At 49.2% G+C, this 23681-nt stretch overlaps 1 protein-coding gene across 1 annotated transcript in view; it reads left to right on the top strand.

Annotated features, from left to right (window-relative positions):
• Window positions 1–23681, top strand: part of SLC47A1 (solute carrier family 47 member 1) — a 48342-nt gene that overhangs the window by 5215 nt on the left and 19446 nt on the right. The window contains exons 2-12 of the mRNA XM_010361153.2: window positions 3294–3395; window positions 8034–8102; window positions 9630–9778; window positions 11615–11657; window positions 14002–14046; window positions 17788–17885; window positions 18169–18266; window positions 18372–18485; window positions 18571–18638; window positions 22765–22873; window positions 22995–23070. Of these exons, the coding sequence (XP_010359455.1) occupies window positions 3294–3395; window positions 8034–8102; window positions 9630–9778; window positions 11615–11657; window positions 14002–14046; window positions 17788–17885; window positions 18169–18266; window positions 18372–18485; window positions 18571–18638; window positions 22765–22873; window positions 22995–23070 (971 nt within the window). The remainder of the gene's footprint in view (window positions 1–3293; window positions 3396–8033; window positions 8103–9629; window positions 9779–11614; window positions 11658–14001; window positions 14047–17787; window positions 17886–18168; window positions 18267–18371; window positions 18486–18570; window positions 18639–22764; window positions 22874–22994; window positions 23071–23681) is intronic.

Here is a 23681-nt window from a genome sequence, read left to right as displayed (position 1 = left end):
AAATGTTGCTGGGCTGGTCTTGAACTCCTGGGCTCAAGCAGTCCTCCCGCCTCAGCCTCCCCAAGTGCTGAGATTGCAGGCATGAGCCACCATGCCCGGCCCAGTCTGACAATTTCTGTCATCCATTCAGCTCTGTCCAAGCCACTGCCAGTTCAGGCTGTTCTTCAGACAGCAGCTGCAGAGACATCTAGCGGAACAGGCCTTTGTCCAGAATTGGTTCATTCCCTGGGCACAGAAATACGCTCTGTGATAGCACAGTCCAGAGGGTCTGGAGCACTCTCAAAGTGTGACCCTGGACCACATGCATCTTGCCTGGGTGTGTATGAGGGAGCGTGGCGATATACTGAAATGAAGATTCCTCAACCCCACGGACCTCCTGGGCCTTTTTTTTCTTTCTTTCTTTCTTTTTTTTTTTTTTGAGACAGAGTCTCTGTCGCCCAGGCTGGAGTGTAGCGGTTCGATCTCCACTCACTGCAACCTCTGCCTCCTGGGTTCAAACAATTATCCTGCCTCAGCCTCCCGAGTAGCTGGGATTACAGGTGTGCACCACTGCGCCCAGATAATGTTTTGTATTTTTAGTAGAGACGGGGCTTCACCATATTGGCCAGGCTGGTCTCAAACTTCTGACCTCAGGTGATCCACCCGCCTCCGCCTCCCAAAGTGTTGAGATTACAGGTGTGAGCCACCGAGCCCGGCCTAACCTCCTGGGGCTTGCAATGGGCCAGGGCAAAGCCTCCCAGGTGACCCTTATGTACATGATCCACAGTCTGTGGCCAAGTGTTCACCCAAAGGGCTTGAAACCAAGATCTGAAAGAGGTTAGTAAATCTGGACTGAAGCCGAGATCCCTGGCACGGACTTTCAGGATGGGCCGGCTGCATGAGGCTGCCCGACTCAGGCAGTCAGAGCACAGGGTTGTTGCCGTAACCCCGGCAGAGCCGCAGCAGCTCTCAGAAAACTATTTTTGCTGGCGTTGGCATTGAAGGTGCATCTCACATGGGTTAGTCTAACTCAGCTCAACTTCCTGGCCTTTTGTATCCAAGACATCTAATGATTCCCACCCTTGGACGGGCCCCCACCCAAGTGGGAAAGATGCTCAGGGCAGTGCAATTTGTGATGGTAAAATCTGGGTGGCACTCCAAAGATCGGGTAGTAGGGGAGACCGAGCACGTTTCCACGCGAAACCATGAAAAACAGCTCACAGGTGGCCCGCAGGGAGGCAGGGAGCTGTGGAGTGGAAATGCGATGTTCCGTGGGAAAGGAGAAGACAGATTCTGTGAACACAACCGTTTGTGACAGATGATATGCAAAAGCTTAAAGCACAGTAAGCTGAAAAGATTTGGAAGTGATGCCGAGTTTACAAATAAAAAGGACCCTGTGGCCTTTAAAAGTACATGAATTCACAATTTAAAGAGACACCAAGCTCCACCTAATGGGGACATCTGTAAAGGTGGTGACAATGCCGAAATCGTGTGGCACCGTTCCCAGTACAGGCCTACAGGGCATCCATTGGCTCTAAGTTTAGATTCTACAGCATCTGGTTCTTCATCCCAGCCTTTTTTATTGACACCTCCACCCCATCCCCTTTTATTCCCATCTTCTGTCTTATTTTGGCTTACTCATGCAGAACATTGCAAAAGTGTTCCTCATGTTCAGTAGTGGGGGACTGTTGGCGATTAAATTCACATTAGGCTTCTGTGGTAGTGAGAGAGGTGCCTGGATCATGTAGGAGTTGATACAAGAAAGATAATTCTCCTACAACACACACACACACACACACACACACACACACACACACACGGAACAGGCTTTGCATGCTCTGAAGTTCTGGGCCCATCACAGGACTTGAAAATGGTCTCTCCTCAGATGTGGATTCTAGGGAAGAAAAGAGGGAGATCATTGGAAACATCATGGCTTGGGGGCCTGATGAGGTCCTGATGTAGTAATTTTGGGTTGGCTGCAGAGCTGGCAGATGGGCTATGGGTGAGCCTGGTGGAGGTCCAATGAAGCTAAGTCATTGGAACCCTAAAAGAGGGGCCTTTCTGTGGGCTCAGCACAGAGGATTCTGTTCTCCTTGAGGGCGGCGAGAGGCGGCCTTGCGGCTGGACCAGCAGCAGCATCACCAACTCTGGGGTACCAGCTTCATTGAGGGCCCCATGGGGCAGATGCAGGCAGCGGCAGCAGCAGCAAATCCTTAGGCACCCATTCTTTCCTAGGGAGCAGGGATCAGGTGAACCCCCCACTTTGGGCCATGTAGCCTGGCAGGGGAGAGGGGATTCCTCAAGAAAGATACTGGACGGCCTGGGTCTAGTGGGTGGGGGGCAGGAGGTGATTTTAAGTTAACCTCCAGAAATAAGCTCATTATCCAATCGTGTAGTGAAAGCACTGTGGAGCAATTCATAGAATTGCCCCCTGGAATTTTGAGGAAGAATGGTTCAATATTCCAGAATTTGCCCTCACATCTGAGGCTTCCTAGATTGCAAGGTGTTCAGCAGGCCTGTAATGTTTCACCCCGAGAGTCTGGATCCCACTGGGACTCCAAATGGACGATCTCACTGCTTCCTCCGGTCTACGGACTTCCTTGCTGGAGTGAGTTCTTGTTGTTGAAGGCTGCATTCCCTCCAGTCTGCACTAGGAATCTTGGATAACAAGGGGGTTATCCCAGAAGGCCGCCTCTGCAGATTTCAGAGGAAATTTAATGTGATCTATGGCTTGAGAAACTGAAGCAAAAAACCAAAAAGGCAGGTTGGGGGCGGTGGCTCACGCCTGTAATCCCGGCACTTTGGGAGGCCGAGGCGGGTGGATCATGAGGTCAGGGGTTCGAGACCAGCCTGACCAACATGGTGAAACCCTGTCTCTACTAGAAATCCAAAAATTAGGCGGGCGTGGTGGCGCCTGCCTATAATCCCAGCTGCTCAGGAGGCTGAGGCAGGAGAATAACTTGAACCCGGGAGGCGGAGGTTGCAGTGAGCCAAGATCGTGCCACTGCACTCCAGTCCGGGTGACAGTGTGAGACTCTGCCTCAGAAAAAAAAAAAGAAAAACCGAAAAGGCTGGGAAGTTCTCAAAAAAAGTGATTCTGACCCAGTGGTTGCAAATAAATGTTTTAATATTTCAAAAAGCCTCCCATCCCCAGCCCCAGAAACTACGTTTGCCTGTGAAAGGTGGCAGAGGCTCACTGAAGTCGGGTTTCTTTACTTCTGACTGGACTTGTTGGGTCAGGGTCACCCTTGGGGCCCCAGGCTTCCCTGCGATGGTGGGCACTCACCTCCCTTCCCGTTCCCCTCTCTTCCCAGTTCTTGGTTCAGCTGATGGTGTTCCTGATCAGCTTCATAAGCTCCGTGTTCTGTGGCCACCTGGGCAAGCTGGAGCTGGACGCAGTCACGCTGGCGATCGCGGTACGTGTGGGCTTTCTGGAAGGTTTACCAACACGGTCTGTGTTTGTCTCCTGCTGCTACTATAACAAATCACCAAAATGTAGTGGTCGAAACCTACACAGACTTATTCTCTTACAGTGCTGGAGTGCAGAAGTCTGAAGTGGGTTTCGTGGCCTAAAATCAAGGTGCTGCAACTTTAATTCCCCTATGCCATGTAACCTTGCAGATTCCTAGGTTCTGGGGATTGGGATGGGGACATCTTGGGGGGCATTATCCTGTCTATCACATCTTCTCATTTCTATTTTTTTCATTTTATTTTGTTTTTTTTTTTTGAGACAAAGTCTCACTCTGTCACCCAGGCTGGAGTGCAATGGTACGATCTCGGCTCACTGCAACCTCCGCCTCCCGGGTTCAAGCGATTCTCCTGCCTCAGCCTCCTGAGTAGCTGGGGTTACAGGCAGGTGACACCACACTTGGTTAATTTTTGTATTTTTAGTAGAGATGGGGTTTCACCATGTTGCCCAGGCTGGTCTTAAACTCCTGAGTTCAAGCAATCCACCTGCCTTGGCCTCTGAAAGTGCTGGGATTACAGGCGTGAGCCACTGCGCCCAGCCTGACATCATCTTATTTCTTTTTTTTTTTTCAGACAGAGTCTCCCTCCAACCCAGGCTGGAGTGCAGTGGTATAATCTCGGCTCACTGCAACCTCTGCCTCCTGGGTTCAAGCAATTTTCCTGTCTCAGCCTCCAGAGTACCTGGTACTACAGGTGCCTGCCACCACGTCTGGCTAATTTTTGTATTTTTAGTAGAGACGGGGTTTCACCTTGTTGCTCGGGCTGGTCTTGAACTCCTGACCTCAGGTGATCCGCCCGCCTCGGCCTCCCAAAGTGCTGGGATTACAGGCGTGAGTCACAGCACCCGGCCTACATCATCTTATTTCTAATCCATGGAACTCGTTCCCACTCTTGGTCCCACAGCTTGGGGAGGGGAACAGTAAAAGGGGCGTTCAAGTCTGACTTCCTCAGGGGAACTGACTCCCCCCATGCCCACCCCTCAGTTGTCTGTGTTACTGAGAGTCCTAATCTAGAAATGAGTCTGGAAGGTGAAAGTGTAGATCTTTGTGTCCAAATTTAAAATTGGAAAGATCTGCAAATCCTCTCCGTATAGTAGATGTGAACTCCCCCAAACCAGAGACATGTCATCAGTCTCAGCCAGGAACTGTCAACTGGCTACACAAGACCAAAGGGTTTGGTTTGTCTAGTTAGGGTATTTCTAGAAAAGTGGATTCAGTGGCTCTCAGGCAGGTGTATGTTCCCCTTTCCTTTCCTCCTGGCCTGACGGAGACACAGTTTCACTTGATCTGCCTGGTCTCACCAGGCATTTGAGTTTGCTACCCATGAACTATGCAAGATGCCTGGGAACTAGTCACCAAGTATATGTGGAACTAGCTATGAGTACATATGGCTTATTTATTTACTTATTTTGAAATGGAGTCTCGCTTTGTCGCCCAATCTGGAGTGCAGTGGTGCAATCTTGGCTCACTGCAGCTGCCACCTCCGGGGTTCAAACGATTCTCCTGCCTCAGCCTGGGATTACAGGCATGCGCCACCACACCCAGCTAATTTTTTGTATTTTTAGTAGAGATGGGGTTTCACCATGTTGGTCAGGTGGGTCTTGAACTCCTGATTTTGTGATCCGCCCTCCTCGACCTCCCAAAGTGCTGGAATTACAGGCGTGAGCCACTGCCCCAGCATGGCTTATTTTATTTTGGCTTTAGTGGGCAACATGGACAAATCCCAGGTTTAATTATCCATTTTGTTCTTAAGTATTGTATTTGCAATAGAGGAGAAGACAGAAATGCACTTAGCAAGACTCAGCAGATTCTCTTTGGCCAAGGAATTGCAGGATGTGGCCAAGGACTTATCAAAGTCAGTGCTTCCAGGCTGGGTGCAGTTTGGGCTGTTGTCCACAGGTTCCCTGCTGTACAATCAAGTGGAGGTACCAGGTTCCAGATAGGGAGCGCATCAGACATCCTGTGATACCACTCCCTGGTTTGGGGGCCACTGCCCTGGGCTCCCCAAAGCTTCAGGGTTTGCTGCTGACCCTGGTGAAGGTGAGCACACCTGGAAATCCTCTGGCACTAGCCTGGACTTCAGACTGCCTCTGCACTCCCAGTGCCCCCCAGGGTACGGACGCAGGCCATGCTAGGTCTCCAGCAGGTGGACTTTTCTGTGCTACTGTGCCATTGCATTCCCAGAAGAAGTGTCCCTGATTGCTGAAATTGGAGAGCAAAGCTCTGCCTCCCGGGTTCACGCCATTCTCGTGCCTCAGCCTCCCGAGTAGCTGGGAATCCAGGCGTCCGCCACCATACCCGGCTAATTTTTTGTATTTTTTAGTAGAGATGGGTTTTCACCGTCTTAGCCAGGATGGTCTCCATCTCCTGGCCTCGTGATCCACCCGCCTCGGCCTCCCAAAGTGCTGGGATTACAGGCATGAGCCACCGCGCCTGGCGCAAAGTGACTTTTTAAAAGAGAAAGGCTGGGTAATCCCCTCTAGCCTAGAGGCGATTACTTTTCCGCGTCTAAACTTGTACGTGTCCTTAACCCAGCCAAGATCTTGTAACCATAATAGGTTCGTCGACTTGCTCATGGCAAGTCAATAATCCAAGACGCCAGGTTGCAACAGTGAAAGAGGTTTAATTGTAAGGTCACTGAATGAGGAAACCTCAAATCAGTCTCTCCGAGGAGTTTGGGGCTAGAGTTTTTAAGGGTTTTCGAATGGGCTGAAGTGTGATTGTTGTTTGGTTGAAGAGTGCAGCATGAAGTCATGGGACAGGGAGATGAAGAAACTGTGTTCTTATGCTGATTCAGTTCCTCTATGTGGGTCTTCAAACTGGTTGGTGTCAGATGTTTCACTGGAATTTAGGCTCTGCTTAATAATTTTTTTTTTTGAGATGGAGTCTTGCTCTGTCACCCAGGCTGGAGAGCAGTGGCACGATCTCAGCTCACTGCCACTTTTGCCTCCCCGGTTCAAGTGATTCTCTTGCCTCAGCCTCCTGAGTAGCTGGGAATACAGGCGCCTGCCACCACGCCCAGCTAATTTTTGTATTTTTAGTAGAGATGGGGTTTCACCATATTGGTCAGGCTGGTCCCAAACTCCTGACCTTGTGATCTGCCTACCTAGGCCTCCCAAAGTGCTGGGATTACAGGCGTGAGCCACCATAACCGGCCAGATTTTTTTTTTTTTTTTTTTTGAGTCAGGGTCTCCATTGCCCAGGCTAGAGTGCAGTGGTGCAATCTCGGTTCACTGTAATCTCTGCTTCTTGGGCTCAAGTGATCCTTCCACCTCAGCCTCCGGAAATAGCTGGCGCTGCAGGAGCGTGCCACCATGCCTGCCAGTTTTTATACTTTTTTTTTTTTTTTTTTGAGACGGAGTCTCGCTCTGTCGCCCGGGCTGGAGTGCAGTGGCACTGCAAGCTCCGCCTCCCGCGTTTACGCCATTCTCCTGCCTCAGCCTCCGGAGTAGCTGGGACTACAGGTGCCCGCCACCTCGCCCGGCTAGCTTTTTTTGTATTTTTTAGTAGAGACGGGGTTTCACCGTGTTAGCCAGGATGGTCTTGATCTCCTGACCTCGTGATCAGCCCACTTCGGCCTCCCAAAGTGCTGGGATTACAGGCTTGAGCCACCGCGCCCGGCCTAGTTTTTATGCTTTTGTAGAGATGACGTTTCATCATGCTGCCTAGGCTGGTCTCAAACTCCTGGGCTCAAGCAATCCTCCCACCTTGGCCTCCCAAAGTGCTGGGATTACAAGCATAAACCACCACACCTGGCCAACAATTCTTAAACAATAGCCTTATGATTGTAACACGAGAAATCCCATCTGTAGGAACGGTGGGGATGCACGTGGCCAGTGTCTGGTAGGAACAGTGGGGATGCACGTGGCCAGTGTCTGGTAGGAACAGTGGGGATGCATGTGACCAGTGTGTCTGGTAGGAACAATGGGGATGTACATGGTCAGTGTCTGGTGCCACATGACTTTCAGTTATAAGCAAGTGGGTCAAAGTGCAGCCTGATTAATACTATAGTTCTGAACCGGGTGGGGTGGCTCACACCTGTAATCCCAGCACTTTGGGAGGCCAAGGTGGGCAGATCATGAGGTGAAGAGATTGAGACCATTCTGGCTAACATGGTGAAACCCCATCACTACTAAAAATACAAAAATTAGCCGGTTGTGGTAGTGCATGCCTGTAGTCCCAGCTACTCGGGAGGCTGAGGCAGGAGAATCGCTTGAACCCGGGAGGTGGAGGTTGCAGTGAGCCGAGATTGCGCCACTGCGCTCCAGCCTGGGCGACAGAGTGAGACTCCGTCTCAAAAAAAAAAAAAAAAAAAAAGTATACATATATATATATATATATATATATATACACACACACACATGCACACACACACACACACATATATATAATAGTTCTGTCCAGAATTCTTGATAAACCTGTGAGAATGGCTTCAGTCTGAGCGGGGTCCAGGCAGCTAACAAAGTTGGTAAAATTGACTTGTGAATGCTAAAGGAGGAGCTTTGCAGGTTCTCATCAACAGACAGGGGTTTTGTCTTCCTTTCCTCCTTTAATTCTACAGGGCCTTATCTTTGGGTTTATTTGCAGGTTATCAATGTCACTGGTGTCTCAGTGGGATTCGGCTTATCTTCTGCTTGTGACACCCTCATCTCCCAGGTAAATGGAAGTGGTCACACGCTCACAGTGACCTCAGACATCTTTTCTCAAGTGTGAATGGAAGTTCCCCATTGGCAGGAAGAGTCCAGCAGCCAGCACCTGCAGCGCCTATCGGCCAGCAACTCCTCTTCTCCTGGCCTGCTTTCTTTGAAATGTCACTGGGTTTCTTTCAGCTGTGTCAACTAGTTTTTGACTGCACAACTGCCTTACACTATATTTTGATCAAACAGGGGACATTTTGTAAAATTCCCTTCTATTGCTCCCTACGTTTGAATTTGGTATAGTTCTGTGGCTCTCAAAATTGAGCGTGCATTGAACTTGGAGGGCTTGTTAAAACCCAGCTTGCCTGGCCCCACCCAGTGGCAGGCTGGTAAATGTTCAGCAACCAGGTCTTGGGTGAAAGGGGAAGGAGGGTGAAAGTGGAAGGAGGGAAACGCATGACTGGCAGTGTTTGCCAATTCCAGGGGTGTAAGTAGTTCCTCTGGTTAATTTCAGACTACCAGAGATGTCACTGAACCTGGAGCTGGAGGAGATGTGCACAACTTGAAAAGATGTGCAACATTTGGCTTGTTTTGTTTTGAGACAGAGGCTTGCTCTGTCGCTCAGCCTAGGCCACAGTGGCACACCCATTGCTCACTGCAGCCTCGAACTCCTGAGCTCCAGCGATCCTCTTGCCTCAGACTCTCAAGTACCTGGTATTACAGGCATGCGCCACTACACCCAGCTAATTTTTTGTATTTTTTGTAGAGATGGGGTTTTACCATGTTGCACAGGCTGATCTCAAACTCCTGGGCTCAAGCAATCCTCCTACCTCAGCCTCCCAACATGTTGGGATTATAGGCATGAGCCACAATGCCCAGCCTGCCTTTTTTTTTTTTTTTTTTTTTGAGACGGACTCTGGCTCTGTTGCCCAGCTTGGAGTGCAGTGGCGGGATCTTGACTCCCTGTAACCTTTGCCTCCCTAAAAAAAATTTTTTTCCAGTCTCTAAAAATAAATGAAGTGTGAATTTCAGATTGTTTACTTCTGTAAAAGAAAAAATTTTTTAAACAGAATTTTTTTAAAAAAAAGGTATGGATCTCTGAATCCTGCCCTGGGTGAATTAAGTCCAGAATGTCATTAGTGAGACCCTGGCATCAGAGTTTTGAAAATGATCCCCTGGTGATGCTAATGGAAGCTGAGTTTGAGAAGCATCCTTCACACCATCCTCATCCTACCTAAACACTGGGGCAAAGTCTCTAGGGCCATGGGCTTTTTTTTTTTTTTTTTTTTTTTTTTTTTTTTTGAGAAGGAGTCTTGCTCTGCCCCCCAGGCTGGAGTGCGGTGGCGTGATCTCAGCTCACTGCAACCTCTGCCTCCCGGGTTCAAGCGATTCTCCTGCCTCAGCCTCCTGAGTAGCTGGGATTACAGGCGTGAGCCACCTCACCCAGCCAACCTGCTTCTTTATGAGGCACAGTTGAAGGCTTTCAGGGGACAGCTGGGGTGCTGGGTCTGTGCTAATGGGTTCATTTTGGCTGTGTGCACCCCAGACGTACGGGAGCCAGAACCTGAAGTACGTGGGCGTGATCCTACAGCGGAGTGCGCTCATTCTGCTCCTCTGCTGCTTCCCCTGCTGGGCGCTGTTTCTCAACACCCAGCACATCCTGCTGCTCTTCAGGCAGGACCCGGATGTGTCCAGGTAAGATGGAACCTGTCATGGCGGGACTGTGTGTCCATCCCACAGAAAGATTATCCTGTCTGGGTGCAGCCAAGGCCAGGGACAAGGCTGCACAGCAAGGTGGTGCTAATCTCTCCTTGGCTGACGTCTCCCAGATCTTAGTACTTTCCTCACCTGGCACCTAAGATGTACTCCCCCTCCCCTCCTGGGTGACTTGCATGGTTAAGAGTTGTTTTTTTTTTTTTTTTTTTTTTTTTTTGAGACGGAGTCTTGCTCTGCCTCCCAGGCTGGAGTGCAGTGGCTGGCTCTCAGCTCACTGCAAGCTCCGCCTCCCGGGTTCACGCCATTCTCCTGTCTCAGCCTCCCGAGTAGCTGGGACTACAGGCGCCCGCCTCGTCGCCCGGCTAGTTTTTTGTATTTTTTAGTAGAGACGGGGTTTCACCGTATTAGCCAGGATGGTCTCGATCTCCTGACCTCGTGATCCGCCCGTCTCGGCCTCCCAAAGTGCTGGGATTACAGGCTTGAGCCACCGCGCCCGGCCAAGAGTTTTAAATGAAAATAGATTTGCAAGCACTCTGCATGTGGGATGGTAGTTTGTGACGTTTGCTCAAAGCTTGGTTATTCTTGACCTTGGTTGATATTAAAATCACCTGGGTGCTTTCAAATCCACCTGTGCCCCTGCTCCCTATCACTCAATATTCTGTTTTTTTTGTTTTTTTGTTTTTTGACCAAGTCTCGCTCTGTCCCCCAGGCTGGAGTGCAGTGGTGCGATCTTGGCTCGCTGCAACCTCTGCTTCCCGGGTTCAAGCAATTCTTCTGCCTCAGGCTCCCGAGTAGCTGGGATTACAGGTGCCCGCCACCACGCCTGGCTAAGTTTTGAACTTTTAGTAGAGACGGGGTTTCATCATGTTGGCGAGGCTGGCCTCAAACTCCTGACCTCATGGGATCTGCCACCTTGGCCTCTCAAAGTGCATGAGCCACCATGCCCGGCCCGGATTCTGTTTTAATTGGTCTGGGGTGAGGCCTGGGTATCGGTATCTTTCAAAGCACCCTAGGTAATTCTAATGTGCTGCCAAGTGTGAGAACCAGTGATTTAATTGGGTAAGAGCTTTTAAAACTCTAATCTAGACCAGCGGCTCTGAACCTAGGAGACATTTGGCAACGTCTGAAGACATTTCCGGTTATCATAGCTGGCAGTAGGCAGGTGCTCCTGGTAGAAGCCAAGGAGGCTGTGAAACATCCTACAGTGCTCGGGACGGCACCCCACAACAGGCGGAGAATTACGTGGCCATAGTGCTGAGGTTGAAAAACCCTGTCCTAGACATAAAGACATCAAATAACCAAGAAGAGTTATCTGGGTTATAAGATGACAAGCTCTATATGTAAATTTTCACATTTGCTCTAGCAATTTTTTCTTTCTTTCTTTTGTTTTTTTTGAGATGGAGTCTCGCCCTGTCGTCCAGGCTGGAGTGCAATGGCGTGATCTCAGCTCACTGCAACCTCCTCCTCCCGGGTTCAAACGATTCTCCTGCCTCAGCCTCCCGAGTAGCTGGGATTACAGACAGCTGCCACCACGTCCGGCTATTTTTTGTGTTTTTAGTAGAGACGGGGTTTTACTGTGTTAGCCAGGTGGTCTCGAACTCCTGACCTCGTGATCTGCCTACCTCGGCCTCCCAAAGTGCTGGGATTACAGGCGTGAGCCACCGCGCCCGGCCTGCTCCAGCAACTTAAGCCTATTAATTTGGAAAGAGCCAAGGATGCAAAAGGCGGTTTTAGTTATTTTCTTCTGCCCACCTTTCCCTGAAAACAGAGGCCTCCATCACAGTTTTTGTTTTTGTTTTTCTTTTCGTTATTTAGGCTTACCCAGACCTATGTCACGATCTTCATTCCAGCTCTTCCTGTAAGTGCTTAAGGGCTAAGAGGTTGCCTTCTTGGGGTCGGTGGGTGAAAGGTAGCCACCGTATCTGTGAGCTCAGTGCATTGGCTCAGTCTCAGATGATTCTTTTTTTTTTTTTTTTTTGAGAAGGAGTTTTGCTCTGTTGCCCAGGCTGGAGTGCAGTGGCGCGATCTCGGCTCACTGCAAGCTCTGCCTCCAGGTTCATGCCATTCTCCTGCCTCAGCCTTCCGAGTAGCTGGGACTACAGGCGCCCGCCACCACACCCGGCTAATTTTTTGTATTTTTATAGAGACGGGGTTTCACTGTGTTAGCCAGGATGGTCTCGATCTCCTGACCTTGTGATCCGCCCGCCTCGGCCTCCCAGAGTGCTGGGATTACAGGCGTGAGCCACCACGCCTGGCCCTTAGATGATTCTTATCGGTGGTGTTGGTGCCATCAAGGAAGCCTGTTTTTATTTATGCTTGTTAAGGACACAACAGATATTTGTCTCAAGGAACACCAAGACTGAGGCTACTCCAGGAGGTCTGGAGTAGCGCCGGAGAGACCTCCAGAATCATCCATAGAGAAGAGTGCAAACTTTTATTGTAAACAAGGGCAAAGTCTCACCCATCTGAGAACCCCTGAGGGTGTCACTTAGAACCTTTAGACTTTTTTTGGTCTGCTGAGTTTGACCACACAGAACTGTTAAGCATGGGTTAATGTTTGACACAGCAGTGTGTGGTCAATGAACAATGAGAGCTAAGTGTTTTTTTTTGCTTGTTTGGTGTTTTTGAGACAGGGTCTCATGCTGTCACCCAGGTTGAAGTGCAGGGGCATTGTGGCATTGTCATAGCTCACTGCACCCTTGACCTCCTGGGCTCAAGCCATCATCCTGTCTCAGCCTCCTGAGTAGCTGGAACTACAAGCACAAGTCATCACACTTGGCTAATTTTTTGGTTTTTGTAGAGACAGGGTCTTGCTTTTTTTTTTTTTTTTTTTTTTTTTTGAGACGGAGTCTTGCTCTGTCACCCAGGCTGGAGTGCAGTGGCTGGATCTCAGCTCACTGCAAGCTCCGCCTCCCGGGTTTACGCCATTCTCCTGCCTCAGCCTCCTGAGTAGCTGGGACTACAGGCGCCCGCCACCTCGCCCTGCTAGTTTTTTGTATTTTTTAGTAGAGACGTGGTTTCACCGTGTTAGCCAGGGTGGTCTCGATCTCCTGACCTCGTGATCCGCCTGGCTTGGCCTCCCAAAGTGCTGGGATTACAGGCTTGAGCCACTGCGCCTGGCTGCTTTTTTTTTAAGCTAGGTTGTCACTCTGTCGCCCAGGCCGAAGTGCAGTGGCACAATCTTCACTCATTGCAACCTCTGGCTCCCAGGCTCAAGTGATCCTCCCACCTCAGCCTCCCAATTAGCTGGTACTGCAGGTGCACACCACCACACCCAGCTAATTTTTGTATTTTTTGTAGAGACAGCATTTTACCATGTTTCCCAGGCTGGTCTCGAACTCCTGGGTTCAAGCAATCTGTCTGCCTTGGCCTCCCACAGTGTTGGGTTGCATGTGTGAGCCACCACGCCTGGCCTGAGAGCTAAGTGTTTGTTATTCAGCTGGAGACTGTAGCTGAATTAGTCTGCGGTGGCTTCCATAATATAATACCACACACTAGTGGGCTTAAACAACAGAAGTTTATTTTCTTACAGTTCAGGAAGCTGGAAGTCCAAGGTCAAGGCGCAGCAGGGTTGGTGTCCTCTGCGGCCTCTCTCCTTGGCCTGCAGACGGCCACCCTCTGCAGGTTGTCCCCTATGCATTCATACCCTGGTGTCTCCTGTCTTCTTATGAGGACACCAGTCCTATTGGATTAGGGCCCCACCCTAATGACCTCATTTTAATTTTATCTCCCTTTGAGGACCTCCAGTTAGTCACACTGGGGACTAGGGCTTCAATATACGGATCTAGGGACACCATTTGCCCTCAGAATTGACAGTGTGCTCACTTATTTATGCTGAAACCTTGTAAATGTGACATTCTTTCATGATTCCACCACATAGGACCAGTCTATATGGAGGTGCCCATCTGGAGTGTGCCCAGGGCCTCCTCTCCATGCCAGTGTCCCCAGAAGAGTCCTGCACCTCCTTTTGCCAGACAGAGGGAATATGCTTGGGGCATATTCACCCATAAAGGAGATGTGGGAAGCCCCCGGGCCATAATCCCCTGGCCCCAGCCCTGTCCTGAGACGGCAGCCTCTGTGGCTCCGTGCGGGAGCAGAGGGCAGCCGAGCCTTGGCTGTGGCTCCCAGCTCCCTGCCGTGTGACCTCACTGCTGTGTGGCAAGGCTGAAACATTAACATTCATCTCTCTTGTTCTCTTGTAGGCAACCTTTCTTTATATGCTACAAGTTAAATATTTGCTCAACCAGGTAATACTGACTGTTCTCTTCCTTTGGGAGGCTAATGGGAGTTTGTACCTTTCTGGGAGTGGGGGCCCTGAAGATACTCCAGGACCAGGGACACCAGGGTGGAGGGAGCTCACTGCTGGGAGCCACTGAAAGGTATTTTTTCAGTGTTGTGCACACACGACTCGGATGTCAGAGGTTTGTTAAGTGATATCAAGGAAAGAACATATTATATATGGCTCTGGAAAACTTATCCAATTTCCACTTGGAAATATTGTCATTGGCAGGGTGGGCTCAGAGCCGCAGTGTTCCTTGGCTCTGCATTTTAACCAATGTCCTGGAAAGAAGGGTGCATACCTGTTTGCTCCCGAGACAGAGCGCAGGCTGGGGGCGGCTCGTCTGGCGGAGAGGGAACCAACCTGTCCGCTCTGTTCTGTCTGAATGGCCCCACTTTTCTCAGCGAGGATGTAAGAGCTCAAACTCTCACGACACCTAACGTCAGCCAGAACTCCTATGTGATTAAACAGTCACGGCCAAAGGCCCTGGCTCGGAAGGGGTAGATTTATGAAATCAGCATATGTGGGACTCTCCACATTCTTCTAGATAAGTCCAGGTAAACAGGGGTACCCGGCAATGGGTCCCGGCCGCACTGGTGGGCTCTCCAGGGATGTGCAACAGCGAGGGCCAGGATGGGAGGAGGAAGAAAGGAAGTTTCCCACCTATGCAGTGTTCTTAAAGTTAAGATATTACCCCACTAAAAAAAACGTTTTTAAAGTAGATATGGGATCTTGCTATGTTGCCCAGGCTGGTTTCAAATTCCTGGGCTCAAGAAATCCTCCTGCCTCAGTCTCCCAAAGTGCTGGGATTACAAGTGTGAGCCACTGCATCCGGCCAGGATATTGCTCTATCAACAAAACAAGAATATTTAGAATCCCTATTAGTATTTAGAATGACATCTCAGAAATAGGCGTAGACTAGAGAAGGAAACTCACACATCTCATCCGGCTCTGGGCTATCTCCTTTTGATCTAGACCCTTGCTAAGGCAGCATGGATACCTTAGCACGCTGCAATGCCTTCTCCCGGACTCAGTCCCCCAACAACTGCGGTGGCCCTAACCTCAGGGTCTGATGTGACCTACTGAGGACAGTGAGTGTGAAAGTCTTCTCTCCTGTTCTCTGGGGCACAGGGAAAGGCCTGGAAGTAGGAGCCACGAGCTGAGAGGGATTGGGAGCTTTGAATTTGGTTACAGAGGACATGTGGGGTTTCCAAGGTCAGGAAGGAAGGCAGGGCATCCCAGACAGAGGGGATGCCTGTTTCTAGGGGCTGGGGCCCGCAGAGTCTCGTTAGGCCACTGTGCTGGGAGGGGACGCAGTGAGATGATGGCATCGAGAGGCGGGCTGGCCCAAGGTCAGGCTTTGTGTTCTCTGCTGGGGCATTTAGTTTTGGGAAATTAACTAATTGGGAGAGGAAGAGGTGAGAGTTATGGACATGATCCAAACAAATGATGGTGAAGGTCTGTGATGAAGGGTTTGCGTTGTGGGAGCAGTGGGAGATGGGATGATGGGTGGGTTCTATAGAAATGGCAGGGGCTGTCGGGCCCCCAGGGTGGAAGGAGTTTCTGCCCTGGGCCCTTCCCTAGGAAGACAGGGCGACCTTTAGCTGAGTGTAGCACCAAAGAGAAGCAGCTGGGAGTTTGGAGAAAGTGAATGCTCTGGGAGAGGGCGGAGGGTGTGAAGAGAGCCAGATGGTACCAGGGGAAGACAGACTTTCAAGTAGGAGAGTCAAGAGGGCCTTAGAGGAGAAGGTCACTCCACTGGGCATGGAGACGTATGCGTATTGCAGGCTTGGCCAGCTCCTCTCGTCCTCCCACGAGCCTGCTCCTCTGCCTTCTTCCATTCCATCGCAATGGGTGGAATTGCGTGGCCTCCCCATTTTCACTCCCAGTAACCTGTCCTTTTTGTCCTTATCACATCCTCGACTCCATCTTTCCTTCCCTCCCACATCTGGTCAGTCACCTGGTCCTTTAGCTTCTGCCTGCTCCTCCCAATTCTCAGTGCCACCACCTGAATTCATTTCTTTCTTTTCTTTTCTTTTTTTTTTCTTTTTTAAGGCAGAGTCTCACTTTGTTGCCCAGGCTGGAATGCAGTGATGTGATCTCAGCTCACTGCAACCTCCACCTTCCAGGTTCAAGTGATTCTCCTGCCTCAGCCTCCCAAGTAGCTGGGAATACAGGCGTGTGCCACCGTGCCCAGCTAGTATTTGTATTTTTAGTAGAGACGGGGTATCACCATGTTGGCCAGGCTGGTCTCAAACTCCTGACCTCAGGTGATCCACCCACCTTGGCCTCCCAAAGTGCTGGGATTACAGGCGTGACCCACCACGCCCAGCCCTGAATTCATTTCTTGTCATTTGTCCTCTGTGTCATTTCAGAAGACCTTAACCTGTCTCCATCCACTGCCGTCTGCCTGAAAAGTAAATCTGATCACTAATTCCCTTGCTAAAAACTAACCAGGGCCTCCCCATAAATATGTGGCCTACACAAGTCATCGGCCAAGACCATTGTCCTGGCCCCGTCAGCCTGAGACCACCAGAGACAGGCCTGCAGGCCAGTGGGTTTGCAGTTCGATTTATCAACCTGTGGCAATGAGAGAGACTAAAGGGGCCGGGGGATGCCTCACCAAAGGAAGAAAAGTTATTATAAAGGTTTGAAGAAGGGTGGGGCTCAGGTGACATTATTAAACATATCGAAACCACGGTTTGATAGGCACCGAGCAGATCTGTGAGTGAGGGGCCCAACACCAGGTCTGGGCTGTGACGTGGACCCGGTGCTCCTCCTTTGGAAACTCAAGGCTAAGAAGGATGTTGAGGGTGGACAGATGTAGAATGCCACATCCAGGAGCTCCCACGAAGCCCTGTGCCTGGGTTCAAATTGAGACTTACTTTTTTGTGTTAAAGTGATTTTGAGCCTCCAGGCAAGAGTGGGGTGTTTTCTTTTTACTGATATGATTTCAAACAGCAGTGTTTCCGAACAGTGTGATTTTAGAGAACAAAGTTTCTAAATGAGTCAGAAAGCACTCGTCATTCTACTAGGGGAGTAATGACACTTTATGGGGACAGCGTGACCTTGGGAGAAAGGTTTCCTCTTACGTTTGCACTGACTTTATCTACGTCTGCTATTCTAGCCGGATGCAGAGCAGAACAGAGTTTTACTTCCTTGGTCTGATGTAGTTTTACTTTCACGCCCTGTCTTACTTTGACACACCAAATAGTCTGGATGTTTCTCCGGTCCTGTACTTTTGACAGTTAGATATGTTGGAATCCCTTCCATATTCTAGAAAAGAACTCTAGTTTCTTCAAGACCTTAGGTCAATTTTTTGAATTTCTATTTTGGTCAAGAAAGTATTCTCATTTTCTCCTATCGTCCGGTGTCAAAGATGGCTTGCTGACCCATTTAGCCCCTGCCAGTCCTTGCAATGTTGGAAATAAGCCACTTATCTTCTTCCTTCTCTGCTGCTGAACGTATCTTGCCTGTGTCTCTCTGTGGCCAGAACTCCGCACTTTATACCTCAAAGAGAGAAGGAAGAGAAAGGGATGGGAGAGTGGAAAGGCAGGAGCAACAAGGACGTGGCCTCCCCAGTTAAGCCCCCCTGCTCTGCCTGTGACACCCACTGAGCAGGCCAGCTGGAGCCTGTGTGCTTGGGTAGCAGAAAGGCAGTCCTATTCTGTGGATCTCAAGGATGGCATATGCGGTGTCCTTGTTCCAGGGAATTCTACTGCCCCAGATCGTAACTGGAGTTGCAGCCAACCTTGTCAATGCCCTCGCCAACTATCTGTTTCTCCATCAGCTGCATCTTGGGGTGATGTGAGTCCAATGTACTCTTGGGACAGGGAGAAGGGATGACTTGCATGTGGTTTTTCCAGGAGGGAGAAGAGTGGGCTCTTTAGCTGGTTCTTGTGTTCACACGTGGTCTCTTTCTTGCACACTGTGGAAAGCACTGTCAGGGCTGGAGGGTGAGGCTGCTCTGGGAAGAAGACCTTGGTCTGCTGAGGACGGCACGGGAAGGGATGAGTCTCCCCTCCTCACCGAGTGGGGCAGGGAGAGGCGCAGGAAGGTGCCTCCCTCTCACTGGGACTGTTCTTTCCAGAGGCTCTGCAGTGGCAAATTTGATTTCCCAGTACACCCTGGCTCTACTCCTCTTTTTCTACATCCTTGGGAAAAAACTGCATCAAGCTACATGGGGAGGTAATGACTGCCCTTTTGTCTTCCAACTGGGACGTGGGTTTTGTGTCGGGTTGAATTCCAGCCCGATGGCCAGATCTCCTGGAAATGTGTGTGTCCCGCCCACAGGTTGGTCCCTCGAGTGCCTGCAGGACTGGGCCTCCTTCCTCCGCCTGGCCGTCCCCAGCATGCTCATGCTATGCATGGAGTGGTGGGCCTATGAGGTCGGGAGCTTTCTCAGCGGTCTGTATGAGGACGGATGACGGGGACTGGTGGGAACCCGGGGGCCCTGTCTGGGTGCAAGGCGACAGCTGTCTCTTTTCACCAGGCATCCTTGGCATGGTGGAGCTGGGCGCTCAGTCCATCGTGTATGAACTGGCCATCGTTGTGTACATGGTAAGCAGGGGAGTTGTGGGGAGGTGCCAGGCGTTTTCCTTGCTCGGTATCTGAAAGAGTCCATGGATGAGCATAGGCGTTTGTACATGAATCATTTGTGAAATGATGAACAAAAGTCAAATCCCATCCTTGAGCCTGGGAGTGTACCTCTGCTACAGCTGGATCTTCCCTGGGAACTGAAGAGGGGCTGGAGAGAAACTGCACGTGATCTGCTGGTTCTCCGTCTCCTAACGCAGCTCCCAGCTGAATCTTCCCTTGAAAGATTTGATTTTGTTTCCATACTTTTAGAATCTTTTTCAGTTGTCACAACACAAATACCTTGAGCAGCCAGGTGGGTGGCATAGCAGAGGGATGAGGCTGGGTGTATGGCCATAAACATCAAGCTGCCTGTGTCACTGTGCCCGCTCCTGCCTGGTTCTGAAGCCTCTGAAAACACAGTGTGGCTACTCCTAGGTAGATCCCCAAAACAACTGAAAGCAGGGTCTTAAAGGGAATTTTTTTTTTTTTTTTTTTGAGACGGAGTCCCACTCTTGTTGCCTTGGCTGGAGTGCAGTGGTGTGATTTCGGCTCACTGCAACCTCCACCTCCTGGGTTCAAGCATTTCTTCTGCCTCAGCCTCCCAAGTAGCTGAGATTACAGGTGCCTGCCACCACGCCCAGCTACTTTTGTATTTTTAGTAGAGACAGCGTTTCACCGTGTTGGTCAGGCTGGTCTTGAACTTGTGACCTCAGGCGATCCACACGCCTCGGCCTCCCAAAGTGTTGGGATTACAGGCGTGAGCCACCGCACCCGACTTAAAGGGGTGTTTGTTAACTGTGTTCACAGGAGCATTATTGACAGTAGACAAAAGGTGGAAGCAACCTATATGTCCGCGGGTAAACAAAATGGGTTCTTCGCATACTGTGGAGTATTATTCAGCCTTAAAGGGGAGGAAATTTTGATCATAGAGAACACCAGTCGTTAGGAGGGTTTCTTTGACGTTATTTTCCTGAAAACATAAGCTGGAGATTCTGAAGGAAGCAAGTACCATTTTAGAAATATAAAATTAAAAAACAGAAAGGGAGTTTGTGATGTGGGGAGAAACTCAAGCCAGCAGATATGCTTGGCATTTTTTGCAGTATTGATACTTAGATTTTGCAGTATAAACATAAACATACTGGTTATGTTTTAAAAGTACATAGAGTACACATTTCCTGTTTTCTTTAAGAATTATTCTCTTGCAGACCTATGTTTTTTTGTTTTTTGTTTTTCTATCCTTGGCAGAGTTTTTTTTAACATGGATTTTTTACTTCACTTTTAGTATTTTATTTACATTTTATGTTTGAGTAAAATTCATTAACTATATCTAAGTCAAAATGCTTAGTGGTATATAGGATTCCACTATATGTGATATACTTTTAAAATCGATTTCCTATGGTTGAACAGTTTATTTCCAATGTTTCAATATTAACAACTCTTCAAGGAACATCCTAGGACAAATATCTTCATACACTTGTCTGATTATTTCTTTAAGATTCGTAAAAGAGAAACCAAGGCACGATTTTACATCTTTTGAATATGTTTTCATATGCTTTCCAATAGGCTTGTAAGAATTTACACTTACATTTCTTCTCAATCAAAAGAAAGCTGTATGTGCTTTCCTCAGGTTCACCAGTTTTGCCACCTTTATTCTGTCTGGTCTATCTACATAGTCCATGTTCAAATAAAATATCAATACAGTCAATTCAAAACAATACCAATTGTTCTGGTAATGTGCCTTATCACTAATTTTCCCCTAGCATCTTTAGTGTCCTTTAATCTGGAACAGATCTTCATTGTTCCGTTGTCTTTCTTGACCTTGGCATTTTTGAAGAACATAGGCCATTATCTGTAGAAGTTCACTCAGTGTGGTGCAGCTGATGTTTCCTTATAAATAAATTTAGATTGTCCGTTTTGGGCAGGAAAGCTAGAGAAGTGATGCTGTGTCCTCCTTAGTGCACCGTATCAGGAGACACATAATGTTGATCTGTCTCAGTGTTGGTGATACTACCTTTTTACTTGGTGGCGGTGGTTTTTTTTCTCTTTGAGACAGCATCTTGCTCTGTCACCCAGGCTGGTGACAGTGGCCTGATCTTGGCTTACTACAGTCCGACCTCCTGGGCTCAAGCAATCCTCCCACTTCAGCCTCCTGAGTAGCTGGGACTACAGGCATGCACCACCACTCCCAGCTAATTTTTAAAAACAATTTGGTCTTGTTATGTTGCATAGGCTCGTCTTAAACTCCTGGGCTCAAGCAATCCTTCCACCTTGGCCTTCCAAAGTGCTGGGATTACAGGCACAGACATTGCACCCTGCCAGTATTAACTTTGATTGCTTGGTTAAGGTGGTGCCTGCCAGGTTTCTCCTGTCAAGTTACTGCCTTTCCTTTTGTAATGAATAAATAATTTGTCAGGTGATCTCTGTTTGTCCCTACTTATGAATTTATAGGCAGAGACTCAGTCTTCTATTATTTTTTATTCCTCAATCTGTGTATCAGATTTTCTTTAAGCTGGTCCTTAGTCATCCTGATCTTAAGGCAATGTTCATGTTTCAACAAGTGATGACTCCTTTTTCCTTATTAATATTAATTTTTCAAGTGGTAACTTTATATATAAGTAATAGTAATGGTAAATCTTTATTGAGCAATTCCTACATGCTGCTTCTAAGCAGTTAGGCATGTATGGACTCATTAAGTTCCCACAATAGCCCAATGAGATAGGTTCTATGATTAAACTCCTTTTTTATTTTTATTTTTTTTTTTGAGATGGAGTCTTGCTCTGTCACCCAGGCTGGAGTGCAGTGGTGCGATCTCGGCTCACTGCAAGCTCCACCTCCTGGGTTCACGCCATTCTCCTGCCTCAGCCTCCCGAGTAGCTGGGACTACAGGTGCCCACCACCTCACCCAGCTAATTTTTTTGTATTTTTTAGTAGAGACGGGGTTTCACCGTGTTAGCCAGGATGGTCTCGATCTCCTGACCTCATGATCCACCCACCTCGGCCTCCCAAAGTACTGGGATTACAGGTGTGAGCCCATAATCGCGCCCGGCCGATTCAACTCCTTTTACAGATAAAACAAAACTCTAGAGGTTTAGAGAGGGTAAGTAACTTGCTCAGGGTGATGCAGCTGATAAAAGTGGCTGTGCTGGGATTTGAACCCAAGCCATAGCCATCTGGCTTCAGAATTGTGATCCCTAACCACAATGCAGGGTTTCTTCCCTGCAGTTCCTTTAGTGCCACTCCTGTCTTGTAAACTGGATCCCTTGATAGTCTTTCAGAATAGACACTGTGCCGTGTGTGGTAGCGCATGCCTGTCATCCCAGCTACTTGAGAGGTTGAGGTTGCAGGATCGTTTGAGCCTAGGAGGTCGAGGCTGTAGTGAGCTATGACTGTGCCGCTGCACTCCAGCCTGAGGGACACAATGAGACCCCGTCCCTATTTTATTTTATTTATTTAGAGATGGAGTTTCACTCTGTCGCCCAGGCTGGAGTGTAGTGGCACTATCGCGGCTCACTGCAACCTCCGCCTCCCGGGTTCAAGCGATTCTCCTGCCTCAGCCTGCTGAGTAGCTGGGATTACAGGCGTGCGCCACCACGCCCAGCTAAGTTTTGTATTTTTAGTAGAGACAGGGTTTCACCTTGTTGGCCAGGCTGGTCTCAAACTCCTGACCGCAAGTGATCCGTCTGCCTCGGCCTCCCAAAATGCTGGGATTACAGGCATGAGCCACCACGCCTGGCCTCTGTCCCTATTAAAAAACAAACAACAACAACAACAACAACAACAAAAAACAAAAAAACCCCCCACAAACCTGGGCTCCCGGTGAGTCAGTCCATCTCCCACACTCAGAGGAGGAACATGGTTGTGCAGCACCCTCATGTTGTAGAGGTTGGAAGCTCTGCAGCAAAGCCCAGTTTGTGCTAAGCATCCTAACCTGGGGTTCGGTTTCCACAGTAGCGTGGGAGCTCCCAGCTAGACAAAGGGGATGTTGCAAATCAGTCTTTTCAAAACTTTTAGGAGCAAGTTTTCCCACCAGGTGTGAGACTTGAGGCTGCTTCTGTGCACGTGTTCTCACTCTGCAGATTCGTTGTTGCAGGTTTCCTTTTCATTTTAGGTTCCTGCAGGCTTCAGCGTGGCTGCCGGTGTCCGGGTAGGAAACGCTCTGGGTGCTGGAGACATGGAGCAGGCACGGAAGTCCTCCACCGTTTCCCTACTAATCACAGGTGCTGAGACCCCTTTACCCGAGGCTCTTGCTGCAGTCGCTCCATGCAAAGCCCAGGCTCCCCCACTTCCTGTGGATCTTCTTGCTCACCGTGTTGTTTCTTCTGCCGTTTTTGCCTTCAGTGCTCTTTGCTGTAGCCTTCAGTGTCCTGCTGTTAAGCTGTAAGGATCATGTGGGGTACATTTTCACTACCGACCGGTGAGTGCTAGGATTTTCTTGAAATGTGAAATCTGTGATAAAGAAATGGTTCATTGAGAAATGTTGTTCTCTAAAATCAGGCTGTTCAGAAACATTGCTGTTTGAAATCATTATCAGTAAAAAGAAACATCCCACTCACACCTGTCATCCTAGCACTTTGGGATCACCTAAGGTCAGGAGTTCGAGGCCAGCCTGGCCAACATGGTGAAACCCCATCTCTACTAAAAATACAAAAATTAGCCGGGTGTGGTGGCAGACACCTGTAATCCCAGCTACTTCGGAGGCTGAGGCTGGAGAATCGCTTGAGCCCAGGAGGCAGAGGTTGCAGTGAGCCGAGATTGTGCCACTGCACTCCAGCCTGGGCAATAGAGCAAGACTCTGTCTCAAAAAAAAAAAAAAAAAAAAAAAAGAAAGAAATGGTTCCTCCAAGAGCAAGGTGCCAGCAGAAAGTTTTTTAAAACTAGGAATGTTTTTTAAAAAGAGGCCAGGCACAGTGGTTCACGCCTGTAATCCTTGCACTTTGGAAGGTCAAAGTGGGCAGATCACCTGAGGTTAGGAGTTCGAGACTAGCCCGGGCAACATGGTGAAACCCCCATCTCTGCTAAAAATAC

This window comes from Rhinopithecus roxellana, chromosome 19 (assembly GCF_007565055.1).
Source record: "Rhinopithecus roxellana isolate Shanxi Qingling chromosome 19, ASM756505v1, whole genome shotgun sequence".
NCBI lineage: Eukaryota > Metazoa > Chordata > Mammalia > Primates > Cercopithecidae > Rhinopithecus > Rhinopithecus roxellana.
This window is presented reverse-complemented; position numbering and strand designations above follow the sequence as displayed.